This window comes from Mytilus californianus, unplaced genomic scaffold (assembly GCF_021869535.1).
Source record: "Mytilus californianus isolate M0D057914Y unplaced genomic scaffold, xbMytCali1.0.p SCAF_9, whole genome shotgun sequence".
Classification (NCBI taxonomy): Eukaryota; Metazoa; Mollusca; class Bivalvia; order Mytilida; family Mytilidae; genus Mytilus; species Mytilus californianus.
In genome coordinates, this window is record NW_026262745.1 from 92,089,663 (window position 1) to 92,114,033 (window position 24,371).

A 24,371-nucleotide genomic window follows, 5' to 3' on the forward strand; every position below is an offset into this window, starting at 1 on the left:
GTTTAATCTTAAAGGACATCTATATACTAGTTTTAACAATATAAAAGAAGAACAAATATATAATAGCCTTATCAAAGCATGTTTCTTGTGATTTTTCCAGCGAAAGTAAAAAAATCAACAGAATAGAATCATATTTAAACCTTTATGAATAAAAATAAATGGTTTGGAAATTTAGATTTTTATAAGTATATAGATCATTGTAAATGACGACGTGTTCTCTGTAAACAATCCGAAATATATATCTTAATAAACAAACGAAACATATCCCAATTAATTCACTAATACTTAATTCCTCATTAATAGTGACAGCTAGTTGTCCTTTTTAAACCATGATTTTAAAGTTTCTCTTGATAATCTATATACTAAAATGACAAACAGGTTGATTTTATCTTTCCGATTGATAAAAACAGACGGAAGATACCAAGGGGACATTCAAAATCATAGCCATTAATGGCGATCAGCAAATAGTTTTATGGTGTTTTTGTCCATTTCAAGGGGGGAAATCATTTGGGCATGCTTCTTTAGGTTAAAGCTAGCAATCGAGGAACAGTATATTAACATAACATTCAAAACGAAAAAACATGACAAAACTGTGGTGAGCATAACAAAATCACATTAGGAATCTAAAATATAGATAAACTGTGAAGATAATAAAAAAGGGTAGGAAAAGACGTTGTTAATAACACAAAACGTACAACATATATATTGAATATATATATATATGCGGATGTGGTCGAGTGGTCTAGAGCTCTGGACATGAGGTTAAGCGATTGGTGCTGTAGTGTATCAAAGGTGTGAGTTCAAATCCCGTTGAGGGACAAAAATTTGTCAGCATAAAAATCTAATTCTAACACTGTTGGGTTTGATTTTCAGACTTATATATAGGTTTGAACGTTGTTTTCAATTTAGACTAGTTTATATATATATATAAGAAAATTAATAAAAGATTTGTAGTCTCCCTTGTATTTGTTAACGTCAATCAATTGTTTTATAACACTTATGTATACAAGTCACACTACCTGAAGATCTGTGAGAGCAGTGAAAGCGCTAGTAAAAGTGATGAAAAAAAAATAAAAATCACAAAAATACTGAACTCCGAGGAAAATTCAAAACGGAAAGTCCCTAATCAAATGGCAAAATCAAATGATAAAACACATCAAACGAATGGACAACAACTGTCATATTCCTGACTTGGTACAGGCATTCTCAAATGTAGAAAATGGTGGATTGAACCTGGTTTTATAGCGCTAAACCTCTAGCTCACTTGTATGATAGTCGCATCAAATTCCGTTATATTTACAACGATGCGTGAACAAAACAGACATAATAGATAAAATAGTCACAATATGGGTACAGCAGTCATCACTGTGTCACAATCTCAAAACAAACAAATATTTAACAAAACAGCACAAAAAAAGTAAAATCACAAAATTACTGAACTCCGAGGAAAATTCAAAACGGAAAGTCCCTAATCAAACGGCAAAATCAAATGATAAAACACATAAAACGAATGAAAACAACATCGTTAAGCATCTATAAAATTTAAAAACCACATTCAATGCTTCGTGTGTCTGACGTCAGAAAATGTAAAAGTCACATAGGAAGAAATTTTGTCGTTCAAAGTATTTAAAAAAAATATATATAATTTCACATGGGGAATGGTGGTATACAGAGTTAAAAAAATCAAAAGCTGTATTAGAACTAATTTAAGAAACAGACAGAGATTTAAAATTATCCAGAAGTTCTTTAGAATTTTTAAGAATCCACATATGGTTAATACCACTACGCGAGTAAAGTAATTTTGTCGTTTGTCGTTCAAAGTATTTTCAAATTTATAATAGAACAATAACAAAATGACATATAATAGAACAATAACAAAATGACATATAATAGAACAATAACAAAATGACATATAATAGAACAATAACAAAATGACATATAATAGAACAATAACAAAATGACATATAATAGAACAATAACTTAAGGACAGGATCTTTAAAAGTACAGAGTCACGTCATATGAACCAAAGAAACACAAAAAGTCGCACATACACACCAGCAAAAATGAAAGATAATACAAACACATTGACGGGATGTATAAGTACCGAGCCACGTCAAATGGATATCACAGAAAACAGACCAAACAGTAAAAGTAATATTAATAACTGAACAAAAACAAATAAAAGAACAATATAACACGTTGTTAAGATGATAAACAACGTCAGTACGCAGAATATTGAAACCGTTATTATCTTTTATTAATGTTACCAGCATACGGATTCTACTTAACTTTTCTTTATATATATATATATATATATATAAGTATTTACAGGTTATACAAAATATAAACACGAAAGTTTTAATTTGTAAAGTGATCAGTGTCTTTGTTGTAAACAATTGCCATAGTAGTCTTTGAACAAATTGGACAACAGTTCCTTTACTTTTATTATTATTATAATTTCCTAACTGGGTAGTTATTTCCCGCTGTATCCTCTCTGTAGAGTATACATTTTTCAGTACATCAGTCGTGCATTTCTATTTACAAGTTTTTCCCAAGCACTAATCAAGTGGTATCAAGGAATATTACAGGAGAATAGTTTTTCCTGCAATATTCCTGAAATTTATTCGGACATACAACCGCTGGCATGAAAGCGGAAACTGGTAAAGTTTCATATGCATGTTAAGATCTTTGGATTATTTTCTCAGTTACATGACACATTCTTAAAAACGACACACTTAATTATTGTTTTGCTTGTAGCTTTATTTATGCATTGTTTTATACCGGTATCACAGAGTATAATAGATGTTTTTTTTCCGAAACAAAAATATAGAATACATATAAAATTAAACGGAACGAATTCGATATCAAAACGTTTAAACCCCGCCACAAGTTGATGTCATCAGACACATATTGGTTCTGATGGTTAATCTTTCCTAGTCTTTCAATTAAATTTTACCCTTTGATTCGGGGCGATTTAATGGTTGGCTAAATTTTCTTGACGGTTTATTTCATAGTGTTGAATGTATGAGCTTAGAGCTTGTTTTATTTGATGACGTTTTGTCTAATGTGGGTTTGTCAAGATAAATTATAGTTATTTGACCATGCTTTGTGTGTCGTCTTGCAATATAGATTAGAAGACAGATACCGCAAAAAAAAAACGGTAAATAGTCAAATTATTTGTGTACAAACTAACATTTTAAAACGAAATTCAATAATAAATGAATATGCAGATAAATATTGATGATACTAAACTGACAATACTGATTCATTGAATCTTGCATAATTTTAAGCTAGTTGTTTACAGTCTAAAAAGATTAACATAATCACAGTCTAATTTCTTAAAAGAAATCTAAATGACTACGAGAACATTTTTAAACTGTTTTACCTATCAGAATGCAACAATGCAGCATACAATAACTGAATCAATTATGAATGTTTGCACTGCCGTTTATTACTGAACTTGATCATTGAATCTGTAATCCTATTGAGGAGTAATTCTTATCAGGTGAGTGAACAGATGAAATAATTTGTTAAAAAAAGGAAAAGAAAATCTCTTTTATTTTTGTAACTATGAAAAATTTGATAGATTTAAAAAATTGTAGAATGAATAGATTGGGTTAATGAAATAATTGCTAATTTTTATAAAAATATCACCTCATAAGAATAAGATGTTTTGTACTGTACGATATAAATATATATATATGTATATATATATATATATAAACATTGAATAGAATATTTTTATCATATGATAACACAATATCGCCAAATAAAGTCATGGCCTTGACAATTAAAACCTGTTTCAAATGTATCATCAGGGAAATGAATTTTTCTAATGATTCATTGAAACCGGTTGGAATTTTACAGTTTTTCATCCAATAACCGAAACATACGTTATATGTGTCGCGTATCAAATGATAAGGCTGTTATCATTGTACAGTTTTACAACGAGGGAATCACCACCAAGTAGTCACCACTCGTTTGTTGACATAACATTTGATGATGACAACTTCAAAGTTATTGTTTATATCGTAGCCAATTACCATGCATTATTTAGGGTACTAAGAAAATTTTCTGAAATTTGAAACTAGTCAATTGAAAACACGTCGGATTTATTTCCTATATTTGCATATGTTCAGATTCTAAGCTTTTTTGCGATAAAATCTTTATCAAAATAAGTTATAAACTATTTAATGCATCTTCAAGTGTGATGTCGTTCCAACTGTCAGGAATATGTGGAAGTTTTAGCCGATAAAAATCTTTCAGCTTGTGTTGATAAGTACACATAACGTACATCCAGTACTTCGAAGTGTCAAAAGTCGGTTGAATGTCCCATTGTGGGTAATGCGTTTGGTATTCTTTATATTTTCTCCATATTTCTGTGAATTCTTCAATGTCATCAGAAAGGTATCTGACTTCACCTTGAATTAGCACATTACAAAACTCTACTACAAGTGATTTATCACGGATATGGCAAAATCCATTGATTCCTTGTGGGCGATGTTGAATACAATGGTGCAATACAGCGTGTATTTCATGTGATTTGTCAGTATTCATGCATGGCTCCGAGCAGAACATGCATTTTGCTTCACACCCCCATAATTTATCCATAATTAAAGATACTACATCTTTCTTCCATTTGACATTTGTACTAGTAACTTCAGCAAATGTCTGATTTAAAAGTTGTTCCACCTTCCCCATTTCACCAAGAATTACTCTTTTAAAATTCAGATGATCTGATACATGTCTACCTAGAACATGGACAAAATGTTCTTTCGATAACGGCAGAATGTCAGATTCCTGAATGATACCTGTTAGGGTTTCAACCCATTCGGAAATATCAAGACTTCCATCAACCTTCAGGATTTGTGATGTCTCTGAAATACCTCTGGACAACATCTCAAATATTCGCTGGGTTCGACTTCTAGCACATAATCCATAATGATGGACAGCATCAGTTTTAATGTGAAAAATTTCTTTATACATAAAATCAGATACCCATTTTCTGGCAAACGATGCAGGCTCTTTTATGAAGGACATGTATCTCTCAAAATTGCCAGCATTTGCAAGATCTATCATAATTGCCTTCATAAGGCTATATTTTTCCTGGGAAAATGACAAGAGGATCTTATCAACTGCCATTATGGGAATCAACACAGACACCTGCTCACTAACCCTCTCCGACAAGGCTTCCTTGATAAAACCCGCTATAATCATATCCTCAGTCTTCTGTTCAACGAGGTTTACAAAGAGTGTCCAAACTGTCCGTTTGTACTCCTTTAGTCGACCTCTTGGGCTATGCTTAGATTGATAACGTTGGTGCAAGCCTGCAAATACCTGTGTTATATGACTAACAACACGATCTATTATCAAAGCCCTATACGTAGAGTGCAAGTTGAATTTGTAATCGTTAGAGCAATGATCATTGTGACTTTTAAAGTCACTGGCGATGATATTAAAAACTTCATGCACGTACACTGTGTCAAAACGTGTATCTTGTTTAGTTATTTCATCTAATCGTATATCAATTTTTCGCAAAATACCATCGGTGACATGTACAGCTTGCTCTTTATAAATATCCATTGACTCCTCCCCCAGTATATTTGCATCCAAGGTTTTTCTGATACTCATATGTTCATTTTTAATCATGTTGCTTTGAATGCTTCCTTCTAGTTTTGCATGTTCAATTTCATGATTGTGATCGCTATCGATCCTTGTGCGACTCATGAAAACTAGTTCTGATGGATACTCTTCAGCAAGTAACTTTTCAATTTGATCCTTTACCGAAATCGTATGTTCCACAACATTCAAATTTAAGTTGTCCAACCAACTATTCCACATTTCCTCAAATCTCTTTCTCATTGACTTTTCATTTGGCTTTTCTCCTTGCATCTCGGCGGCTAGCTTTCTAGCTAATTCATTCACCTCTTTTTCGTTCTTTATCCGCTCTTCTCGTTGTATTGATTCGGTCATAATTTCCTGTTTCATAATGTTCATATCAGTTTTGGATTTTATTATTAGATTCTCTGATAGTAAATTTAATCGATTTAATTTTATCTGTTTCCATTGAATCATAACCTCCTTCAATTTGTTACTTTCGATAAAACTGACCAATCTTTCTGTTAGCACATCTACCATTTTTGCTATTTCACCAGAAAATGCGCGCATTATTTCGGATACTGTTTCATCTAATCTATTAACTTTTTCATGACTAAGTTTGGATTTTGCAGTAGACACTAAAAACTCATACTGAAATTTTTCCATTTCCCAGACCATGGAGTGATATTCTCTTTCAATACCGTTATACGCTTTGAGTTCTAGACTGTTACGGAAACTATAGACGAAATTGTCTTTGATAATTCCATTCCAGAGATCTTGTATTCGTGAAATTGTATCTGTTATGGTCAAGTATGTTGTTCTTTTCGAAGCAATTTTATTTAAGATAGAGTTCTTTACCTCAGCCACTCGATTGCTATAACCCGGATTTACAGGTGCCATTGGTGGATCACCATGCCAAAGATCTGAAAAATAAGAAACGTTTTCCTCGCTATTGAAATCTATAATTTGACTAAAAGTTTTGATATCTGCTATGTCTTCTTGCTCTGCTGCCTCCTTTGCCATTCTATCCAGTTGTTGGACGAACATCTGTCTTTCCTCTAGCATTTTAGCATTTGCTGCAGAATCGGAAACGTTTTGATGAACAAAGACACAACTTTGCTTGAGATTTAATTTTCTGTTTGCTAGTTTAAGACGAAGAAAAGCATGGACTGCAATTTGAAGGATGTCTTTAACCTCCGATGTATTTTCTCCTTTTACATTTATCATTGCAACATCCCCCAAACCGATAACAAATGTTGCAAGCATATTGTCGTGACTTAATTCTTCTGTCTCATCTTGTTTAGGTGAACGTAATCCCTCGGTATCTATTACAATAACATAGTCAAAGTTAGAACTGTCCTTATGAACTGGAACCAATTGCATAAAAACTCCACTCGTGCATCTGCCTACATTTACTGCGAATTGTAGGCCGAACATTGTATTCAACAGAGTAGATTTCCCTGAGCTCTGAAGACCAACAACGGACAGTGCTAAAAGCCTTTTGTCCCCGATTAAATCACGCAACTGTAAAAGAACTGCTTCTATCCAAAGGAGAGGAACATGCGTGACATCACCATCAAGAATTTCTAAGGGCTGACCAATTAAAAGAAGCTTTGCTGCAAATTTTGGTAACATTGTTAATAGTTTCTGTTCTGAAACGGAAGCCTTTTCCTTGCAAGCTTTAATTGATTCAAAAATCTGCCCACATTCTCGCAACAAATGTTCAAATCTGAAAGGAGCATTATTGAGGTCTGATCTTTTTTCCTTTAGGTCTCTTTCTACTTCCGAAACTTCACTTCCTTCGCGTTTTGCTGATTCGAATATTTGAAAGGCAAGTTGGTACTTTGTTAAACACTCAGCAACTACATACCTCGAACGATCATCCAGCAGAAATTTCATCCATTCTACTAGCAAAACGAATGCGCTGTCGTCATTAACCGAATCTAGAAATGCATCTAAGCATTTTTGCATAAAGGGGTGGAGGTTTCTTATTGCATCTAATTGGAAATATCTTTGATTTTTCATTTCCTCTTCGTGCTTTGCCATGTCTTGAAGGGATGTAAATTTTGAAGCTTTATGTATCAATTTCGACTTTTTACTCCAAATTTGCCATGGCGTGCCTTGCAGTGGTGCAATGAGTGGTTTTACATTGATAATGTTGTTTGGAATATCGCTGATGATATGCTTGGCCTTTTCAATGGCTTTCCTGTGAACAATCGAATCTTCGTCCTTCGTGAAATATTTCCCTACGTTTTTAACTATTCTAGCAGAAAAGGGAATTGCTGGATCATTTTTTAGGAGAGACCATACATGTGCCATAACTCTTTTTTTTACTTCAAACTCTATTTCATATCTTTTGTTCACAGCGGCAGAACATAACTTAGTTTTCAGATTTTCGTTCGAAATGTGTTTTGTGTAGCTACTGCATATTTTTCCTATTGTTGTTTTGGTATGTTTAAATCCATCAAGAACTAAGATAACACCACCTAATACAGATGTTTGAATATCTTTAAGTATTTTTCTTGTGGTTTCATCTTCAAGAAAGTCTACCTCAACAAAAATAACTAGGACAGAAGACATTTTAGAAAGACAATTTACTTGCTTTTGTTCAATTTGGCCATCACCTCTCAAGTTGAGGAACATCATTATATTTTCCTGGCTGCTCCCTTTTGCTGACGGAATATACCAGGAAACCTCTACCAGTCCGTGACTGATACTTTTCTCAGTGGTACCGAGTGGGCAATTAATATTAAAAAATGTGTCATGGCAAGTTTCTGTAAGCAATGTGTTAATAAGTTTTGATTTTGAAATGTTTGGTCGACCAAGTCGAATAAAGCTTACAACATGACATGGGCATTTCAAGGCATCTTTTTGTCTAATTCCTGTTTTATCTGTTTTGTCATCCATAATTATAGAATGAAGTAACGAACAATTTAATATCAGGTCACCTGTTTCCGATGGAACCAAGAAAGGAATCGCTAGTTTGCACATGAACAATTTCGCTGCTAATATATTCTTTAAGGACGACGAACTGCACATAAATATTGCTAGGAGCAGATCTAAAGGATTCAAGTTTTCATGTGTTTCGCAAATACCTAATTCTAACCAGATGTCGTCATTTTCGTTAAACAGTTCAGAATTGTCCATAGAGTCATCTTCCTTTGGAATTTTTTCTAGAAATTCCTGTAACATCTTATCTCGAGAGGTTGAATTTATCATCATTAAATTTTTCAACACCATCATTGGAACATCTGTATAGGAAGACGTTTCCGGTTGGGATTGTATAGTCATCACATCCATCAGTGTAATTTTGTCAGGATACATCGTGTCTAAACCAACTTTACTCATAAAAGTTCGGATATCAGTTTGTCTTTGCAGCACTTGTGTCTGTAGGTCTTCTGTTTTATTACGTTTATCAAAATGTTCTTCTGTTTTATCAGATAATTTATTTGTTGCTTCCATATTTGAACATTGATCGTCAATTTCAGGCTTTTTTGTTTCTGTTGTGATATCTAAACCCTTTTCTAGGTTTTCAGTGATCATTGAAACACTACTATTATTGTCAAATTCTTTAATATCACACAAATTCTTATCTCCTTGGTTCAATGTAGTACTTTCTTTTGAATCAAAATTGCTGCTATCTTCATCGAGCTAGGATAAAATTACATTCCTTGTTAATTGTTTAAATGAAAAGATTTCACAATTTTTATTAAAACTTTGCAATTCAATTAAAGGCAACAGCACTTAACTGCTGTTCAAATCTTACAAATCAATTAAAATGATAGAGACATTGATAGCAAACAAAAAACTCAAATAAGGAACGAGACTGGACGCGTCCCCTGTTATGAATGCATCACACGCCTTGTAATAAGTCTAATTGACTGAGGCATTTACATCGAAAGCAAATTATATTAGAAAGTAGAATAACGAACGCCAAAATGTATCTATGAAATTGATGCACCTAATAAAGTGCGCATTATTTTTTTTTCCAAATCTTTATCAAAATTGTTTATACGATGATAATTTATAAGTATAAAATTAAGACACTAAGGGACACTTAAAAATCCATATGTGGAAGGATGGCGGACTTTCCCACGGACAAAAAAAGAAACATAATGTCCACAAACACTACAAAGAAAATAAAAAAGTCATGAACACAAACACGTCAAACTGCATGTTTACTTTTGAGGTCTGAAATTATAAGTAGTTATAATAATTCAAACATATGACTGGTCATCTGTGATAAATTTATTCAACCAAATCATTTGTAGAACGCTCGATTGATTGTTGGTGTTAAACGCCATTTTCACCACACTTGGCTACATCGTGACTATCAGTTTGTATTGGAGGGCAAAGAATGCTCTGAAAGAACCACCTACCTTCGACAGGAAAATCTAGCATACTTAGTTAATGTCGAACGCAATCTCAGTGTTGACAGGCTAGTGACTGGTATTTATGAACTATTAATACCACTTGGCCACATAGGCCCATAAAACATTTGATGGATGGATAGATGGCTGTTCAGTGGAAATTCAATGCATAAATAGTACGAGGGCATGTTAGTGGGATATGAATAAGAACCCTGTTTTGTACTAAACCGACACGAATAGCCGGATTTTACCCATGTCACCCTTACAAGGCACATTTCTTCTCACTCCGATCCTGCCAGTTTTTGTTCTTACTTCTTAATGCCGCATTCTTAGCGAAAAACAGCAAATACCAATTTCACAATCTTTGGTTTGAACCCACAACCTACCAGGGTTTGCAAAAACCCGGGTTTTATGGGTATTGCCCAGCGCAGTGTGAAATACTGGGAAAACCCGGGTTTTACTGGGTTTTACTGGTTAATACTGGGCAATACTGTGAAATATGAAATACTGGCCTGGATTTTAAATATGATTCGGTGATTTATCACAAAAGCAATACATTAAACATATTTATAAAAATAAAACATAGTATTTTAATTTAGAATTTCACTTGTTTGATTCTCTTATCATATTGTGTATAGATTTGAGAAAGTATTGTTCCGGCAACTCTGAGACATGAAGACATATTATACAAAAATGAAAGCTTTTCTAAACAATCCTTTTAAAAATCTATTAAATCGCCATTCTGTCTGAATTGGTCAAATTGTAAACATAAAGCCAAAGAATTCAATTAAATTTTTAAAATATATATAACTATTAAGAATTCACAATTATTTGTAAGGAAAATAACTTTTAAACATTTTGTGTTCATTGCTAAAGAATTTTACTAAGCAGTATATATATGTTAATCACTTATTAATAAGTAGTTTATAACACAGATTTGTTTATATAACAATAATCAGCCTTTTCATTTCAATAAGTGTTCATTACTCATAACACTGCAATAAAATGCATTTTTTTCAAAGTTTGGATTATTGAAACAAAGCTTGGAAATTAATAAGGTATCCTAAAATGTGCAAACCTTGTATTCTGCCTACATAGAATTATTGGAGAAAAGGAAGAATTTAATTTGCAATCCTCTAGAAATGACTCTCAATGGTTATCTGTATATGATTTATATATTTAGCTATAATACTATGAAACTACAACAAGTCTTCACTATTCTGTGTAAAAACAAAGTTTATAAAATAATATTACCCAGTATTGCCCATTATTACACATTTCTGGGAGTATTGTCCAGCCCTGGTTTTCCCGCCCCGGTAATACTTTGCCAACCCTGCAATCTATCGCAGTCGAGGTTAAAAATTTGAATACATGACTGCAATCATATCATTTATTACATTATCAAAGGTACACCCAATGTATTTGTTATTGATTGAAAAGGATATTTAAATGACTATGACAAGGTATTGCTTAAGTCAATGCTGGAAACGTTTAAATTGTTGTGAGATATGAGCTCTGTTTTATCCTTTCAAAAACTATTGAACAGCAAAAATAACATTAACATATCAATTTTTTTGCCCCAGATGCGCATTTCGACAATTATTTGTTCGCTGTAATATTTATCAGATGCATTAACACGATTAACGTATGTTTCTAAGAAAACGGCACCTTTTTCCCTTTTTTTCTGGATACTCTATACGAAAAACATAAACGGTACCAATTTTACTGAATTAGGTGCACATTTCGACAATAGAAGTATATGTAAGCAATTTTGTATCATTTTTTTTCATTTAAATGGCATTTAAATTATTTTTGGTGTTGTTTGTTCACCTATCTATGTTTTGAATTGGGCATTTATCAATCTCTGTTTTAAGTTCTGAAGGTCTTTGATTTCCTGCTAAATTCGTTGTATTGGTAATGCTCTAATCTGTAGTTGTTTATGTTTTGTGTAAATATCCAATGAAATACAGCTTCGCAATGAGTTATTTGTCACCTTTATTATGCAGTGGATGCCGTTATAACAATTAATTTTTTTATTATACGTCAAATATATTTATTTGTACTTACCGTAACATTTTCTCTGTGAACACTGTCATCATCTGTCTTTAAACTTGTTGATGGTTCTGTTTCTTCACTGTCAAAATGTTAAGGAGCAATTGAAAGCGACAAGTACAGAACTAATAGGAATATTTTTTATTTGTTTATACGATGTCATCTGTTATATTTTCGAATAGGAAATATCAAAAAAGGGCAACAGTAATTTACCGAAGATACACAACTAAGGGAATCATATAAACTCCAAAATGAATGAAACTTGGTGCAAAGGTTTAGCGTTTCAGACTATTCCTTACCGAAAGCGACAAAACCGGATTTTTACTGGTTTGGTCAACAATGCCATATGAGATTTTATCAGACTTGATTTTCGATTGCCGCTTTGGTGTCGTCTCCCTCTTTTGTTTTACTCAGATTGTCCTGAGAATTGGACTATTATTACTAAATCTGTTATAACTAGTTAAATGTTGTACTATGAAACTCCTTAATGGTTATGATAAAGAACGACTGAAATCAATACAACACAAGTTATACGATTACAATAAAAAATTGGTTAGCAATACTATATGTCTGTCACAACTCAGACTATTCCTGCATCACCACCTGTATGGATCTGGCCTCAATGTGCACCATTCGATATACTAATTCACATTGACTCAAAATGACATAATATATTACCAACAATTACTTAATTATTCCTTGAAATTACCCTATTACGTAATAAAAAATCAAAAGGCCATGGGCAAAATAAAAGAAGATATGGCAAACAACGGTCAACAAAATACTACACAGAAAATAAAAATTTAACTATTGAACGACAGGAACCTTATCCAAGAATCAAAGATGAACTGAAGAAAAGTCAGAAGTATTAGCAGTTTCTGTAATTTGTCGGGTTACCAGTAAAAAAAAAGCAAAAACATTAAGTTAAACGTAAAATGTATCTTACCTGTTCAGACTTTGAACATCTTCTTTGTCCACTGTGTCACCCTAAGAAGATAAAAATTGTTTGATTTTGTTTTTGGCTTGATTACTTACTTGTTTTAAGATTTATGTTGACTGTCAACAAATGGCGCTTGAATCAAAACAGTTAAAAGGCCAAAAGAGAGTTTATTTTGAAAAATCCGAAGAATTTGAAATGCCCCACTTCTTATCAAACAATTAAGCAGCGTCTGTCCATGTATCTTCCATTTGATACGATGTTCCAGAGCTTGCGTTTCGTAAGATGATTTCTCGATGGAGAGTAGCTGTTTCTATGGGTTTGTTTCATCAAGGGTTTAAAGGGTTTAAACTGTTAAATTGCAGTCTTCACTGCTATAACGAACGTTATCATCATTTATTTACCATGATTAAATATCTGTGTCACATATGTCCACGGATATGTTCAAGAGAAAGGCGAAGATACCAAAGGGATATTCAAACTCATAAGTCGAAAACAAACTGACAACGCCATAACAAAAAAAAGGAAAAATACAAACAGACAAATAACAGTATACAAAACACAACATAGAAAACTAAAGACAGAGCAACACGAACCCCATCAAAAACTTGGGGCGATCTCAGGTTCTCCGGAAGGGTAGGCAGTTTTTGCTCCACAAGTGGCAGCAGTCGTGTTGCTCTTTCAAGTACAAATCTGATAGGTAGTTGACATTCAACTTAAGTAACCATTATTCCCCTTCTTTACCTTTCTTTTTCATTACCGAAAGCGACAAAACCGGATTTTTACTGGTTTGGTCAACAATGCCATATGAGATTTTATCAGACTTGATTTTCGATTGCCGCTTTGGTGTCGTCTCTCTCTTTTGTTTTACTCAGATTGTCCTGAGAATTGGACTATTATTACTAAATCTGTTATAACTAGTTAAATGTTGTACTATGAAACTCCTTAATGGTTATGATAAAGAACGACTGAAATCAATACAACACAAGTTATACGATTACAATAAAAAATTGGTTAGCAATACTATATGTCTGTCACAACTCGCTTTTGCGGGTCTAAATCTCCAGACACCAGAAAAGTCTTCGGAAAATACTAGGAAACAGATTTCCTATCGCAAAATCCAGATTCGATTGACAATTAAATCTTAAAGGGCAAGAGTTATTAACGTGTCGACACACCCGGTCTCGCTCCATTTGGAGTTCATGCGACTCCATACAGTTTGTCTCATGGCTTGAGTATTCATATTAAGATTTCGAGTGTTAATCATCGGTAAAATGCAATTGCCTTTTTCTTGTCCTTCAAATAAATGGTTTAAATAGTCTTTAGCATTCAGAAACTTGCTCAATAACACTGGCCCCCATTGCATGACATCCAGTAAATTAACACATCATATTGAATTGTTCGAAAACTACGATTTTCAATTTCCTTTGCTAAAAAGGGACAAGAGCTACCAAGGGGATATTCTAAACTCACAAGCGAAGACAAAACTGCCAACTCAATGGTAAAATACGAAAAACGATTACAAGTTGATTCAACAAAAAACTACATTAAGTTGTTATGGCCCTTTTGGGTTTATGCTATCAATTCAAACGTTTCATTTTTTTTCTCTCCCATCGTTTGGTATTAGGCCAACCACCTGATTAGGATTGATCAAGAAACAAATCAGTTGCGCATGGAAACTTTAACATTTGTTTTTGCTTTCACTTAATTTGTATCCGCTGCTGAGGATTATCATATTATCAGAGGAGATGCGATGAACATTTATCACTTAAATTTGACTTCGACTGTCAAGTAAGATCATATGGATCTAAAATAAAAGACTATAGGTTGAAATCATAAAAGAATTAAGTCATTTTGATATGATAAAAAAGTTTTTGTGTGATTAACAAGAGAATATTTGAGGATAGTTTTTGAAAAAAAGGCGGAAAATATAAAGTGAAGAATCAAAAACATAATCGAAGAAAAGTAATCGGCGCCATTACCAACAGGTTAACGACAAAAATTCAAAAAAAAAAAACAACCATAGAAAAAACCCAACATAGAACAATTTGAACCCTACAAACAAATCGTGAGTGAACCCATGTAAATATTTTGAAAGCAATAGTGCATATACACATGTTCAAGCGTGTTTTGCAATTCGGGTCAAAACAAAGTACTTCCAACTATTAAAGTTTTTGAAGGAGTTTCATTACAAAGAAACTATTCATAGAAAAAATGAAAAATTGTACATGCTGTAGGATAACAGCATAGAAGGGTTCTCATAAAGTCCAATTTTATAAGCTCAATCTTTAATAATTTGATTTTGGATGTAACACGTCTTCTGATTGGATGAAAGTTTTTTGTCTATCAGGACTGCGTTCAATATCGTAGCACTAGCTAGTATAGCCGCTATGTCATAGATATCTTTCTATGTTGAACGATATGCTACGTAGCTAGCCCATCAACACAACGTCATGAGTAATAACCTGTCCGACGCCATTTTGGATTCTCTAGATAACATACATTTTTTTGGCTATCTAGATCTATTTAGCGGCTAGGCTAGCATGTGACCGTGACGTCATCAACCTTTTTCGTGATTTATTCCTTATAGATGGAATTTAGAATTAAATTATAAGGAATTACTGTAATATTTTTTCTGTCTATTCGAAATAACCTCAAAAATGTGGTGCACATGCACTTTTAGATAACCCGGTTATTCAATGTGTACCGCATTTTTTTTTATATCTTCATAAACAGTAAAACTATTACAGTCATTCTATAAATATTTAGCAAATGTAGAATACTATATATTTTTGTCACGTGCAGAATAAATTTCATTATTTGGAAATGAACATGATAAATAATTCAATATACAATTCTGGTAATAAACTTCGTATGCAGAGGGTTATTTAAGAAATCACTTCTTTTATTATATGGTGGATAGATGTCACATTGGCGTTCATACTGCACCCCTAATTTTTATATTACTCAGGAAAAGTTTTTCGGACGCATCAAATTTATAAAGTGTTATTTTCATTTCAAAGATTAAGACATAAACTAAAATGCGGACCAAATATTCAACTATTTAATCAAATAACTGCACCACATAGTTTGCATTAACCATGTCAGGCTATCTGTACCATGAGTTGTTTGTTTTGTTTGTCTGTACGTGTATTTTGTCGTTGAAGTTTGTTATTGGTGGTTGGTGTAGTCTGCTGCAATATTTTAAGCCGATTTCTGATATATGTTTTATGAATGATCCAATAAATTTTATATACGAATATATTATCTATTCCGTCCTTGCGATCCAGTCCCCTCCTCTCTACCCTTGACAGATTAAGCTAACATTTGTGATTACAATGCTGCGTCATCTACCGGTAGATAAAAATCGCACCCATTCCAACTACATCATTCTTGACCAATGGCAGCACTTGAACTCTCTTCAGTGTGGAGGTGTAAAAATGATTGTGTCTAGTGTTTACAAATTTATTGAATCAGAAACCGAAAATATACGTTGACATTCCAACATTTGCGCTAGGAACATACCCAGGAATTCTTATTAGTTAATTATGAACTTTAAAATTGTCACTAAATATCGTCCTATGTTTTTTTGTAAAGACTTGTTGAACAATCAGCACATGGCAATTGCTTATTTACACTTCTGACATTTACACGTGGTCATCTTAAAGGTGCTTTTTGATTGGATGCAGCCAGCTATAACGGCGACCAATGAATATCATTATCTCGAGGATCCGATATTCTATCTTAATCCGCCAAGGGTGGAGAGGAGGAAACTGGATCGCAACCCTTGGCTAGCGAAGAATCTACCTATTATCTTTTTTGAACTATATAACGATTTTTGTAAACATAGTTTTCCCTATATATAGTAGAAAAGGTTTAACGAATTTCGTTTTTAAAGATTTAAAGCAGTTTGTCCTTACTCATTTTGACTCAAACGTTTATAGAAAACGGTTTATGAAAAAAATGATAAAAAGGAAAATATTTATTATTTCTTTCAATATGCCAATAAAGTTGCATGTGTAGGAACTTCAGATCGTGAACGCATAATACTGGTCCACATCATGTCGCCTTCGTTTTAGGAATATATCAATGATCATTAATACAGAACTCTGTAACGTTTTGTTTATTAGTTAAGTTATACTGCTTGACGAAAAACTGGTTGCCTTGATATACAATCTGATTGAAAAACATATCATGTGTTCTCGCTTACAGTACGTTCAACTTTCTGTTTTGGTAATTATTACATCAGCCAATGAAATTGCTACCTTCAAATTAAAGAAGATATGTATTATTATGACGAAACCAGAGTATCCCGAAAGGTCTTTCAAACAAAAAGTAAAAGGAAGCGTTGTCAGATCCTTATTTCAATCAAATAGTCTTGTAAGTGGTCAACAGATAGCTTAGTGGTCCGTGTTGTACATTAACCAGTTTTTGGTGGGGTTCGTCTTGCTCAGTATTTAGTTTTCTTTTTTGTGTTTTGTGTACTATGTTTGTCTGTTGGTCTTTTTCTGTTTTAGCCATGGTATTGTCAATTTATTTTCGACTTATGAGTTTGAATGTCCCTTTGGTTTCTTTCGCCGTGAAATAATACAATTAAAACTAATAAACATGATAGAACATTTCTCTCCTCTCCTGCCAAAAGGGGGATAATCTCATAATATTCTGGTTTATGTGTTCTTTTCAGGAAGATTAAAAACTAACATACATTTTACTCCAAAAAATGGAATTCACTAAAGCTCTACTACACTTAGCGATATACATTACCACTTTTACGGATTTTAATTTTAGAATATAGAACAGATGTCGTTTTAACGTAAAATTCAACATTTTACATAATGTTCATTGATAACAGTGACATAATAAAAGCGCTGTTCCTTTGCTTTTTGTGTTTTTTTTTGTGTTTTTTTTTTTGGCTGTGCATGTACTGATTTTACGTCGTGAATGGATACCCCATATCCTTTGTTTTTCTTTTATAAAGAGATTGGAAAACTCTTTGAACATGACGACAGAATAGGAGGAGGAAGAATCGATTTCAAACGGGATAATACTTTCTCTTAAATAAAGTTAATATATCGATTTAAATGTACGCGACACATTTACTATATGTAAAGTACCCCGGCAAAAATGTTTAGACTCGATAGTATCTAATATCGAGTACGGTGACGAACAACTTACAACCACAGAAAAGTTAGGATTTCAGTTTATTTATTTGAAATTTTATGAAATTGTAGAATATTAATACACACATTACTGGTTTTGATTGTGAGATGTAATATTTTCTATAATCGTTCAAGATTAATGGAGAAATAAGTAAAAATGCACGGCGAAAAGATGAATAGAGTGAACGTTACCTCGAATTTCTCAATGATTTGTGCACATTGTATGGAAAGAAAAGCACGGAAGGACAATATGTATGTACGGGGATTGCAAGTAAAGTCACTTTTGACACCTCGATACTTTTATTCCTTTGCACGGAACGAAACAAATTGGTTATGTCAAAATGGAAGGACCCGGTTTTGAATATGTTATTTACAACATCAGGACTCACTTTTTTTCGTTTTCTGCGGTTTACATGTTGTAATGTACTATTATATTATTTATTTATGTATTTCTTTGTGCTGAGTGTTCTTGCGTTTGTTTGTACTGTATTCCTGTCACGTAGTGTTGTCATTTTAGCGGTATGTTTTAACATTGCCATATAAGCGGGAGGTTTGGGTAGCAATAAAACCAGGTTCAACCCACCATTTTTTTCTTAAAATGTCCTGTACCAAGTCAGGAATATGGCAGTTGTTATCAGATAGTCAGTTTCTATGTATGTTGGCGTTTGTTTTTGTTGTTCCGTTGTTTTCCTCTTATAATTGATGTGTTTCCCTCGGTTTTTGTTTGCAACCCGGATTTGATTTCTCTTAATCGAACAGCGGTATACAACTGTTGCCTTTATTCAAACATAACGGATATGAATATTTCCGTCGAAAGAAATTCAGTTTATAATTTATTGTAAAACAAACCTGTCGTGTTGAAATTTATTTTCCAGTGGGTACTTTTCGAAATAGGGAATCAAACACAGTTTGTGTAACAAAATTCATTAAGTATACCTTGTTTCTTCACTCATCTACGAACTAAGCTTTAGGTGAATACAAATACTTCAAAGCACTTACAATTAATTCTGTTATAACATTATGATAATCATCAGTATACACCAGTATGTAATGACATATAGTAAATATGCAATTGACGCTCAAAGTTATATGTAGGGTTAAATAGTTTGGATTTTGAGGGGCAAGGGTTATTATTTTTTTGAAAAGGGGGGGGGGGGGGGGATGAATGAATTATGTATCAATCTTAACTTGTTTATAAAATTACGATTCCCAAAGAATGTATTAACAATATTGTTAAGCATTCACAAGACCGTCTAAAAAAATCTAATTACTTCAGATGACAGAAAAAGTGACAATAAAGGAGGGAGATGAATCATTTCATGGGTTCATTGGTGAAAAACATGTGCTGTTACAGCTTTAAACAACACCTATAAACTGAACAGCTTTGATTTATATGCTGTTTTGGTGGGGAAGGTTAAAAACAAAAAGGCCTCCTAACTTCTGAAATGTCAACCTTTATACAAATAGTTAAAGTCGCCGCTGAATTTACATCCCTCTGTCTCTCATTCTGGTGAGACAAAAATAACAATGTGAATAATGAGAATGAAATTGATAATCCAATTCGGCGGATGTCAGTTTTTTATGTTTCTTATAAAATATAAAGATGTCATACGATACAGTAATATAATATTAACAATTATAAAATTGACCAACATTAATTGATTGTAAAAAGTTAAATCACAAAAATACTGAACTCCGAGGAAAATTCAAAACGGAAAGTCCCTAATCAAATGGAAAAATCAAAAGCACAAACACATCAAACGAATGGACAACAACTGTCATATTCATGACTTGGTACAGACATTTTTTTATGTAGAAAATGGTGGATTGAACCTGGTTTTATAGCCTCTCACTTGTATGACAGTCGCATCAAATTCCATTATATTGACAACGATGCGTGAATCTTAATTACAACAAAAACAAACAAATATTTAACAAAGAAGCACACAAAAGCATATATCACATTTAACAACCTCGTCCATTGCTTACTTATTTTTATATTTTATTTATGTATGCCAAATCAACCCATAAATGATCGAGGGATTTTAAGCACTGGGACCGAATCGTAATTTTAACATTAACTCTGGCGTAGAATCGCGTGTTTGACGTCAGAATATAAACGTCACACAGGTAGATATATAAAATAATTTTGTCGTTCAAAGTATGCAAAAATTATAATAGAACAATAACACAATGGCGGGATGTTTAAAATACAGACACACGTCATATGTATCAAAGAAACATAAAAAGTCACACGGACAAAGCACACAAGTAAAAATGAAAATTAATACAAACAACACAATGACGGGATGAATAAGTACAGAGCCACGTCAAATGTATATCACCAAAAATAGACCAAACAGTAAAAGTAATATTAATAAAGACAAATAAAAGAACACTTTAACTCGTTATTAAGATGATAAACAGCGTCAGTACGCAGAATCTATACTCCAAGACCATCATGTATTATTTGTGAAGTTGATACAAATAATATTTATCAACAAAGTCTTGGTACCTTCCGATGAACTTTTTAGAAAAAGGACGAGACGTTCTTTGACATACCCCTGGTTCATCAACTTTCTGCTCAGACACTGGTGACGTTTTATAAAGTCTGAGTAGGAGCTGCAAGCTCTTGCATACCGAATAAGTTGGGAAATGTATATCCCATATGCAGGTGAAGTTGGTATATTGCTACTAAGGTGGGGGAAATTGATAATTTTAAAATTAAAATCGTCTCGTTTGTCATAGATTCTGGTATTCAGATGACTGTGTATGTCAAATTCGAGGTATAAGTCTAAAAAAGAGGCGGAGGAAGCCGTGTCTGTTGTTTCTTTAATTTCTAGTTCTGGGGGATATATTAATGGAACCCAATCAGAAAATTTGGGTTGTTAATGGAAAGAACATCATCAATATATCTGAAAGTGAAATTAAATAATCTGGCTTCTTTGATCTTCTTGTTTTTGACAAGTGTCTGAAGGAACTCCGATTCATATAAAAATAAGAAGAGGTCGGCAAGGAGAGGCGCACAGTTCGTTCCCATAGGAATGCCGACAATTTGATGAAAACGTCTGCCTCCAAATTCAATAAAAATGTTGTCGATAAGAAACTCCAGCATACTGATCACTTGCTCTCTGTGTAGCATGTTTTACCCTTTTGTTCGCTATTAACAAAATATGCCTTATGGTATCCTAAAGTAGTAAATTTATAGCGTATGCTACCATTTTTATGTTGAAACAAACGCATTGTGCATTATTTCTTTTAGGCGATTTTTCAATTTCAAATGGGGAATGGTGGTATACAGGGTTGAAAAATCAAAAGTTTTGATAGAACTAATTTCAGAAAAAGACCGAGATTTAAAATTATCCAGAAGCTCTTTAGAATTTTTACGATTCCACATACGATTACTACCACTACGCGAGTAAACAGTTTCACAGTATTTCTGAAGACCCTCTTTCACTGCGGACAGTATTTTAGTCAATCTAATGGACAATTCTTTGGTGGAACATGCAGATGAGCCGGCAATGTACCGTTGTTTGTACGGAATTTTGTGAAGCTTAGGTATCCAATACAAACAAGGTAAGTCCTCTGATTTGTTGTTCAATGTAATGTTCATTGAAGCCATGAAGGACTTATGATTCGCCAAAATCTCATCCTTGTCAAATGATATGTCTTTGTATGTGGGATTACCTGAGTGCTCATTTATTCCTAATTCTTTTACAAATAAAGGCAACAGTATTATACCGTTGTTCGAAACTCATAAATCGATAGAGATAAAAACAAATCCGGGTTACAAACTAAAACTGAGGGAAACGCATCAAATATAAGAGGAGAACAACGACACAACAAAAACACAACATTAAAATGTAACACACACAGAAACGAACTATAATATAACAATGGCCATTTTCCTGACAGGACATTTTAAGAAAAAAATGGTGGGTTGAACCTGGTTTTGTGGCATGCCAAACCTCCCACTTTTATGGCAACGTCAAACACAACACCAAAACGACAACATTACATGACAGGACCATAATACAAATAAATGGGAGAACATATAGGACAAAGAAACACACGAATAATAGCTAGCAGAAGGTACTAGGCTTAAAATTCAATACCCCAGACGTGCGTCTCGTCCACACAAGACCAACCAGTGACGATTCCATAAAAAAAGTTTGAAAGCCAAAACAAGTACAAAGCTGAAGAGCACCGAGGACCAAAACTTCCAAAAAGTTGCGCCTAACACGGCCAGGATTTTCTGCCTGGGACAAGAACATCCTTATTATTTAGAATAATTTACAAGACATTCGTAGTAATACGATTTACATTCAAAGACACTATTATTTGAAGCTTTGTCCAACAACATACTTATCATGAAGAGATGATAGACATTTCACAGCAAAATGTAAAACAGTTGTCAAAGTACCATAATCATTTCACAATGGAGATATAAAAGAACCCTTTATGTTTCCTTTATTTATAAAACGTTCATCATTTTATTATCTGGAGGGACTGGGACTAGTTTACTAATTCATACTTACTATAATAGTTCGAGGGAGGGATATTAAAGAGGATTAATGTGATGCTTTGCCCCGTATGCATATTAATTTTCAACGGCAATTCTGAATGCATATATATATTTATCTTATTTTTTCTTGCTTTATTATGTTCAACATATGAAAATGTTCTAAACGGTGTATGAGAAATTCGTATGTGCTTTGTCAATTTGCTATTTCAATTATAGAACTAAAAGTATTAATTTTACGTTTTATTAGATTTAGCAATGAGTCGCCTGATCGGGGTGATCTATATAATAATTCATATTATTATTATTATATTTTGATTATTATTAAATAGTTCATGGTGCTTTGTTTGTAAAAAAATATTTTGGAGAATTTCATATAAGTTATGATATTATATTATATATATAATTACAATAATAATAAAATAGAATTTACCAATGAGATGTCTGTGACGTCATATATATATACGATGCATATGCTCAGGTAAGGACAACTTTTTCTAAATATTTTTCATCAGATACGAGCGAGACAAAAATAAAAAGAAAACAGATAGATAAAAATGTCAGTAACATCAATACAAAAAAGGCGTCAATAGTACACAAAAATTCTTCTAATGTCGAATTTTCTTTAAGCATCCCTAATCAAGCCTAATGTATTTAATAAATTTACGTAATTGACAGACTGTAAAAATATTTTGATTCTTCCAGTGCTGAAACAGGGTGGATGGAAATTGCATTTGCACATGCCGATCATTTTGTCGCTAAAATGTTTGTTTTGTTTTTAAAAGGATTCTTTATATTTGTTAAAGTCATATGAAACGAGTTTCTTTTATCATTAAATTAAAATTAAACTTCAATTAATAATAGAGACATTTGATATTTTACTATACTGCCGAATAGTGTCAGATTGACGCTTAATCCTAACTAACGATTCATTTAATACATAAATTTTAGTGGTTGCGAAAGAAAATATGTGCACACTGAAAAAATAAAAAATGAAGAAAGACACCAGGTTAACATTAAAAAATAAAACTTTAATAAAACTGTGTCCAACATATGATGTTTGTGAATTATTTAATATCAACTTTACTTACCATTTTGTTGAACTATTTCTATTCCGGATTGAAAATGATTTGTTTTACGAAAGAGTCTAATTTATATCGATTTCGAAAATCAATATTTAAATATATGCGTTTCTGAAAAACCAGTTGCAATCCATTATTAGATTATTTTTATATGTGTATTTAATTCGTCAAATCATTTAAAGGAGACATCGAGTCCCCAAAAAAATAACACATATCAGGTATATTTTATAGTTGCCATGGAAGGACATTATTTGTTTTGACTTCTTTTATTCATAACTGCTTAAGTTTTATTTTTCGTTTTTAAAGAGAACTTGCTGTCGTTTGTTTTTTTTAAAGTAGTCGAGCACTTACGGTTGATCATATTACTTAATCTGATTAAAATCAATAATAATAAAATTGTCAACAATTATTTTTTCATTTCTAAATTTGTAGTATCGGAAATAAATTCTTTGCTATTCAACGCAAACATGAAAAACACGGAAACTATCCCGGGTTAAGGGAGGGTTTGGCGCCCGCAAATATGTTTAACAACGCCACATTATGTATGTGTCTGTTATTCAGTGATTGTCGTTTGTTGCTGTATATCATATTTGTTTTTCGTTTATTGTTTTGCACATAAGTACATTTGTTAGTTTTCTCGTTTGCATTGTT

At 32.8% G+C, this 24,371-nt stretch overlaps 1 protein-coding gene across 1 annotated transcript; it reads right to left on the minus strand.

Moving 5' to 3' along the window:
* Positions 1–3,848: 3,848 nt before the first annotated feature.
* On the minus strand, positions 3,849–23,820 carry LOC127716400 (interferon-induced very large GTPase 1-like). The gene is made up of 4 exons (XM_052222590.1): positions 23,730–23,820; positions 12,967–13,007; positions 12,036–12,102; positions 3,849–9,249 (listed from the first exon to the last, which is right to left on the minus strand). The coding sequence occupies exons 1-4, from the start codon at positions 23,730–23,732 to the stop codon at positions 4,180–4,182; spliced, it is 5,181 nt and encodes a 1,726-aa protein (XP_052078550.1). The 5' UTR covers positions 23,733–23,820; the 3' UTR covers positions 3,849–4,179.
* Positions 23,821–24,371: the final 551 nt, after the last annotated feature.

What these genes read in the sequence shown, in the direction of transcription:
- LOC127716400 (XM_052222590.1), bottom strand. An exon ending in GATGTTCAAAGTCTGAACAG is followed by an intron (nt 12,103 to 12,966) that starts GTAAGATACATT and finishes ACATTTTGACAG; the next exon opens with TGAAGAAACAGAACCATCAA. An exon ending in TTCACAGAGAAAATGTTACG is followed by an intron (nt 9,250 to 12,035) that starts GTAAGTACAAAT and finishes ATTTTATCCTAG; the next exon opens with CTCGATGAAGATAGCAGCAA.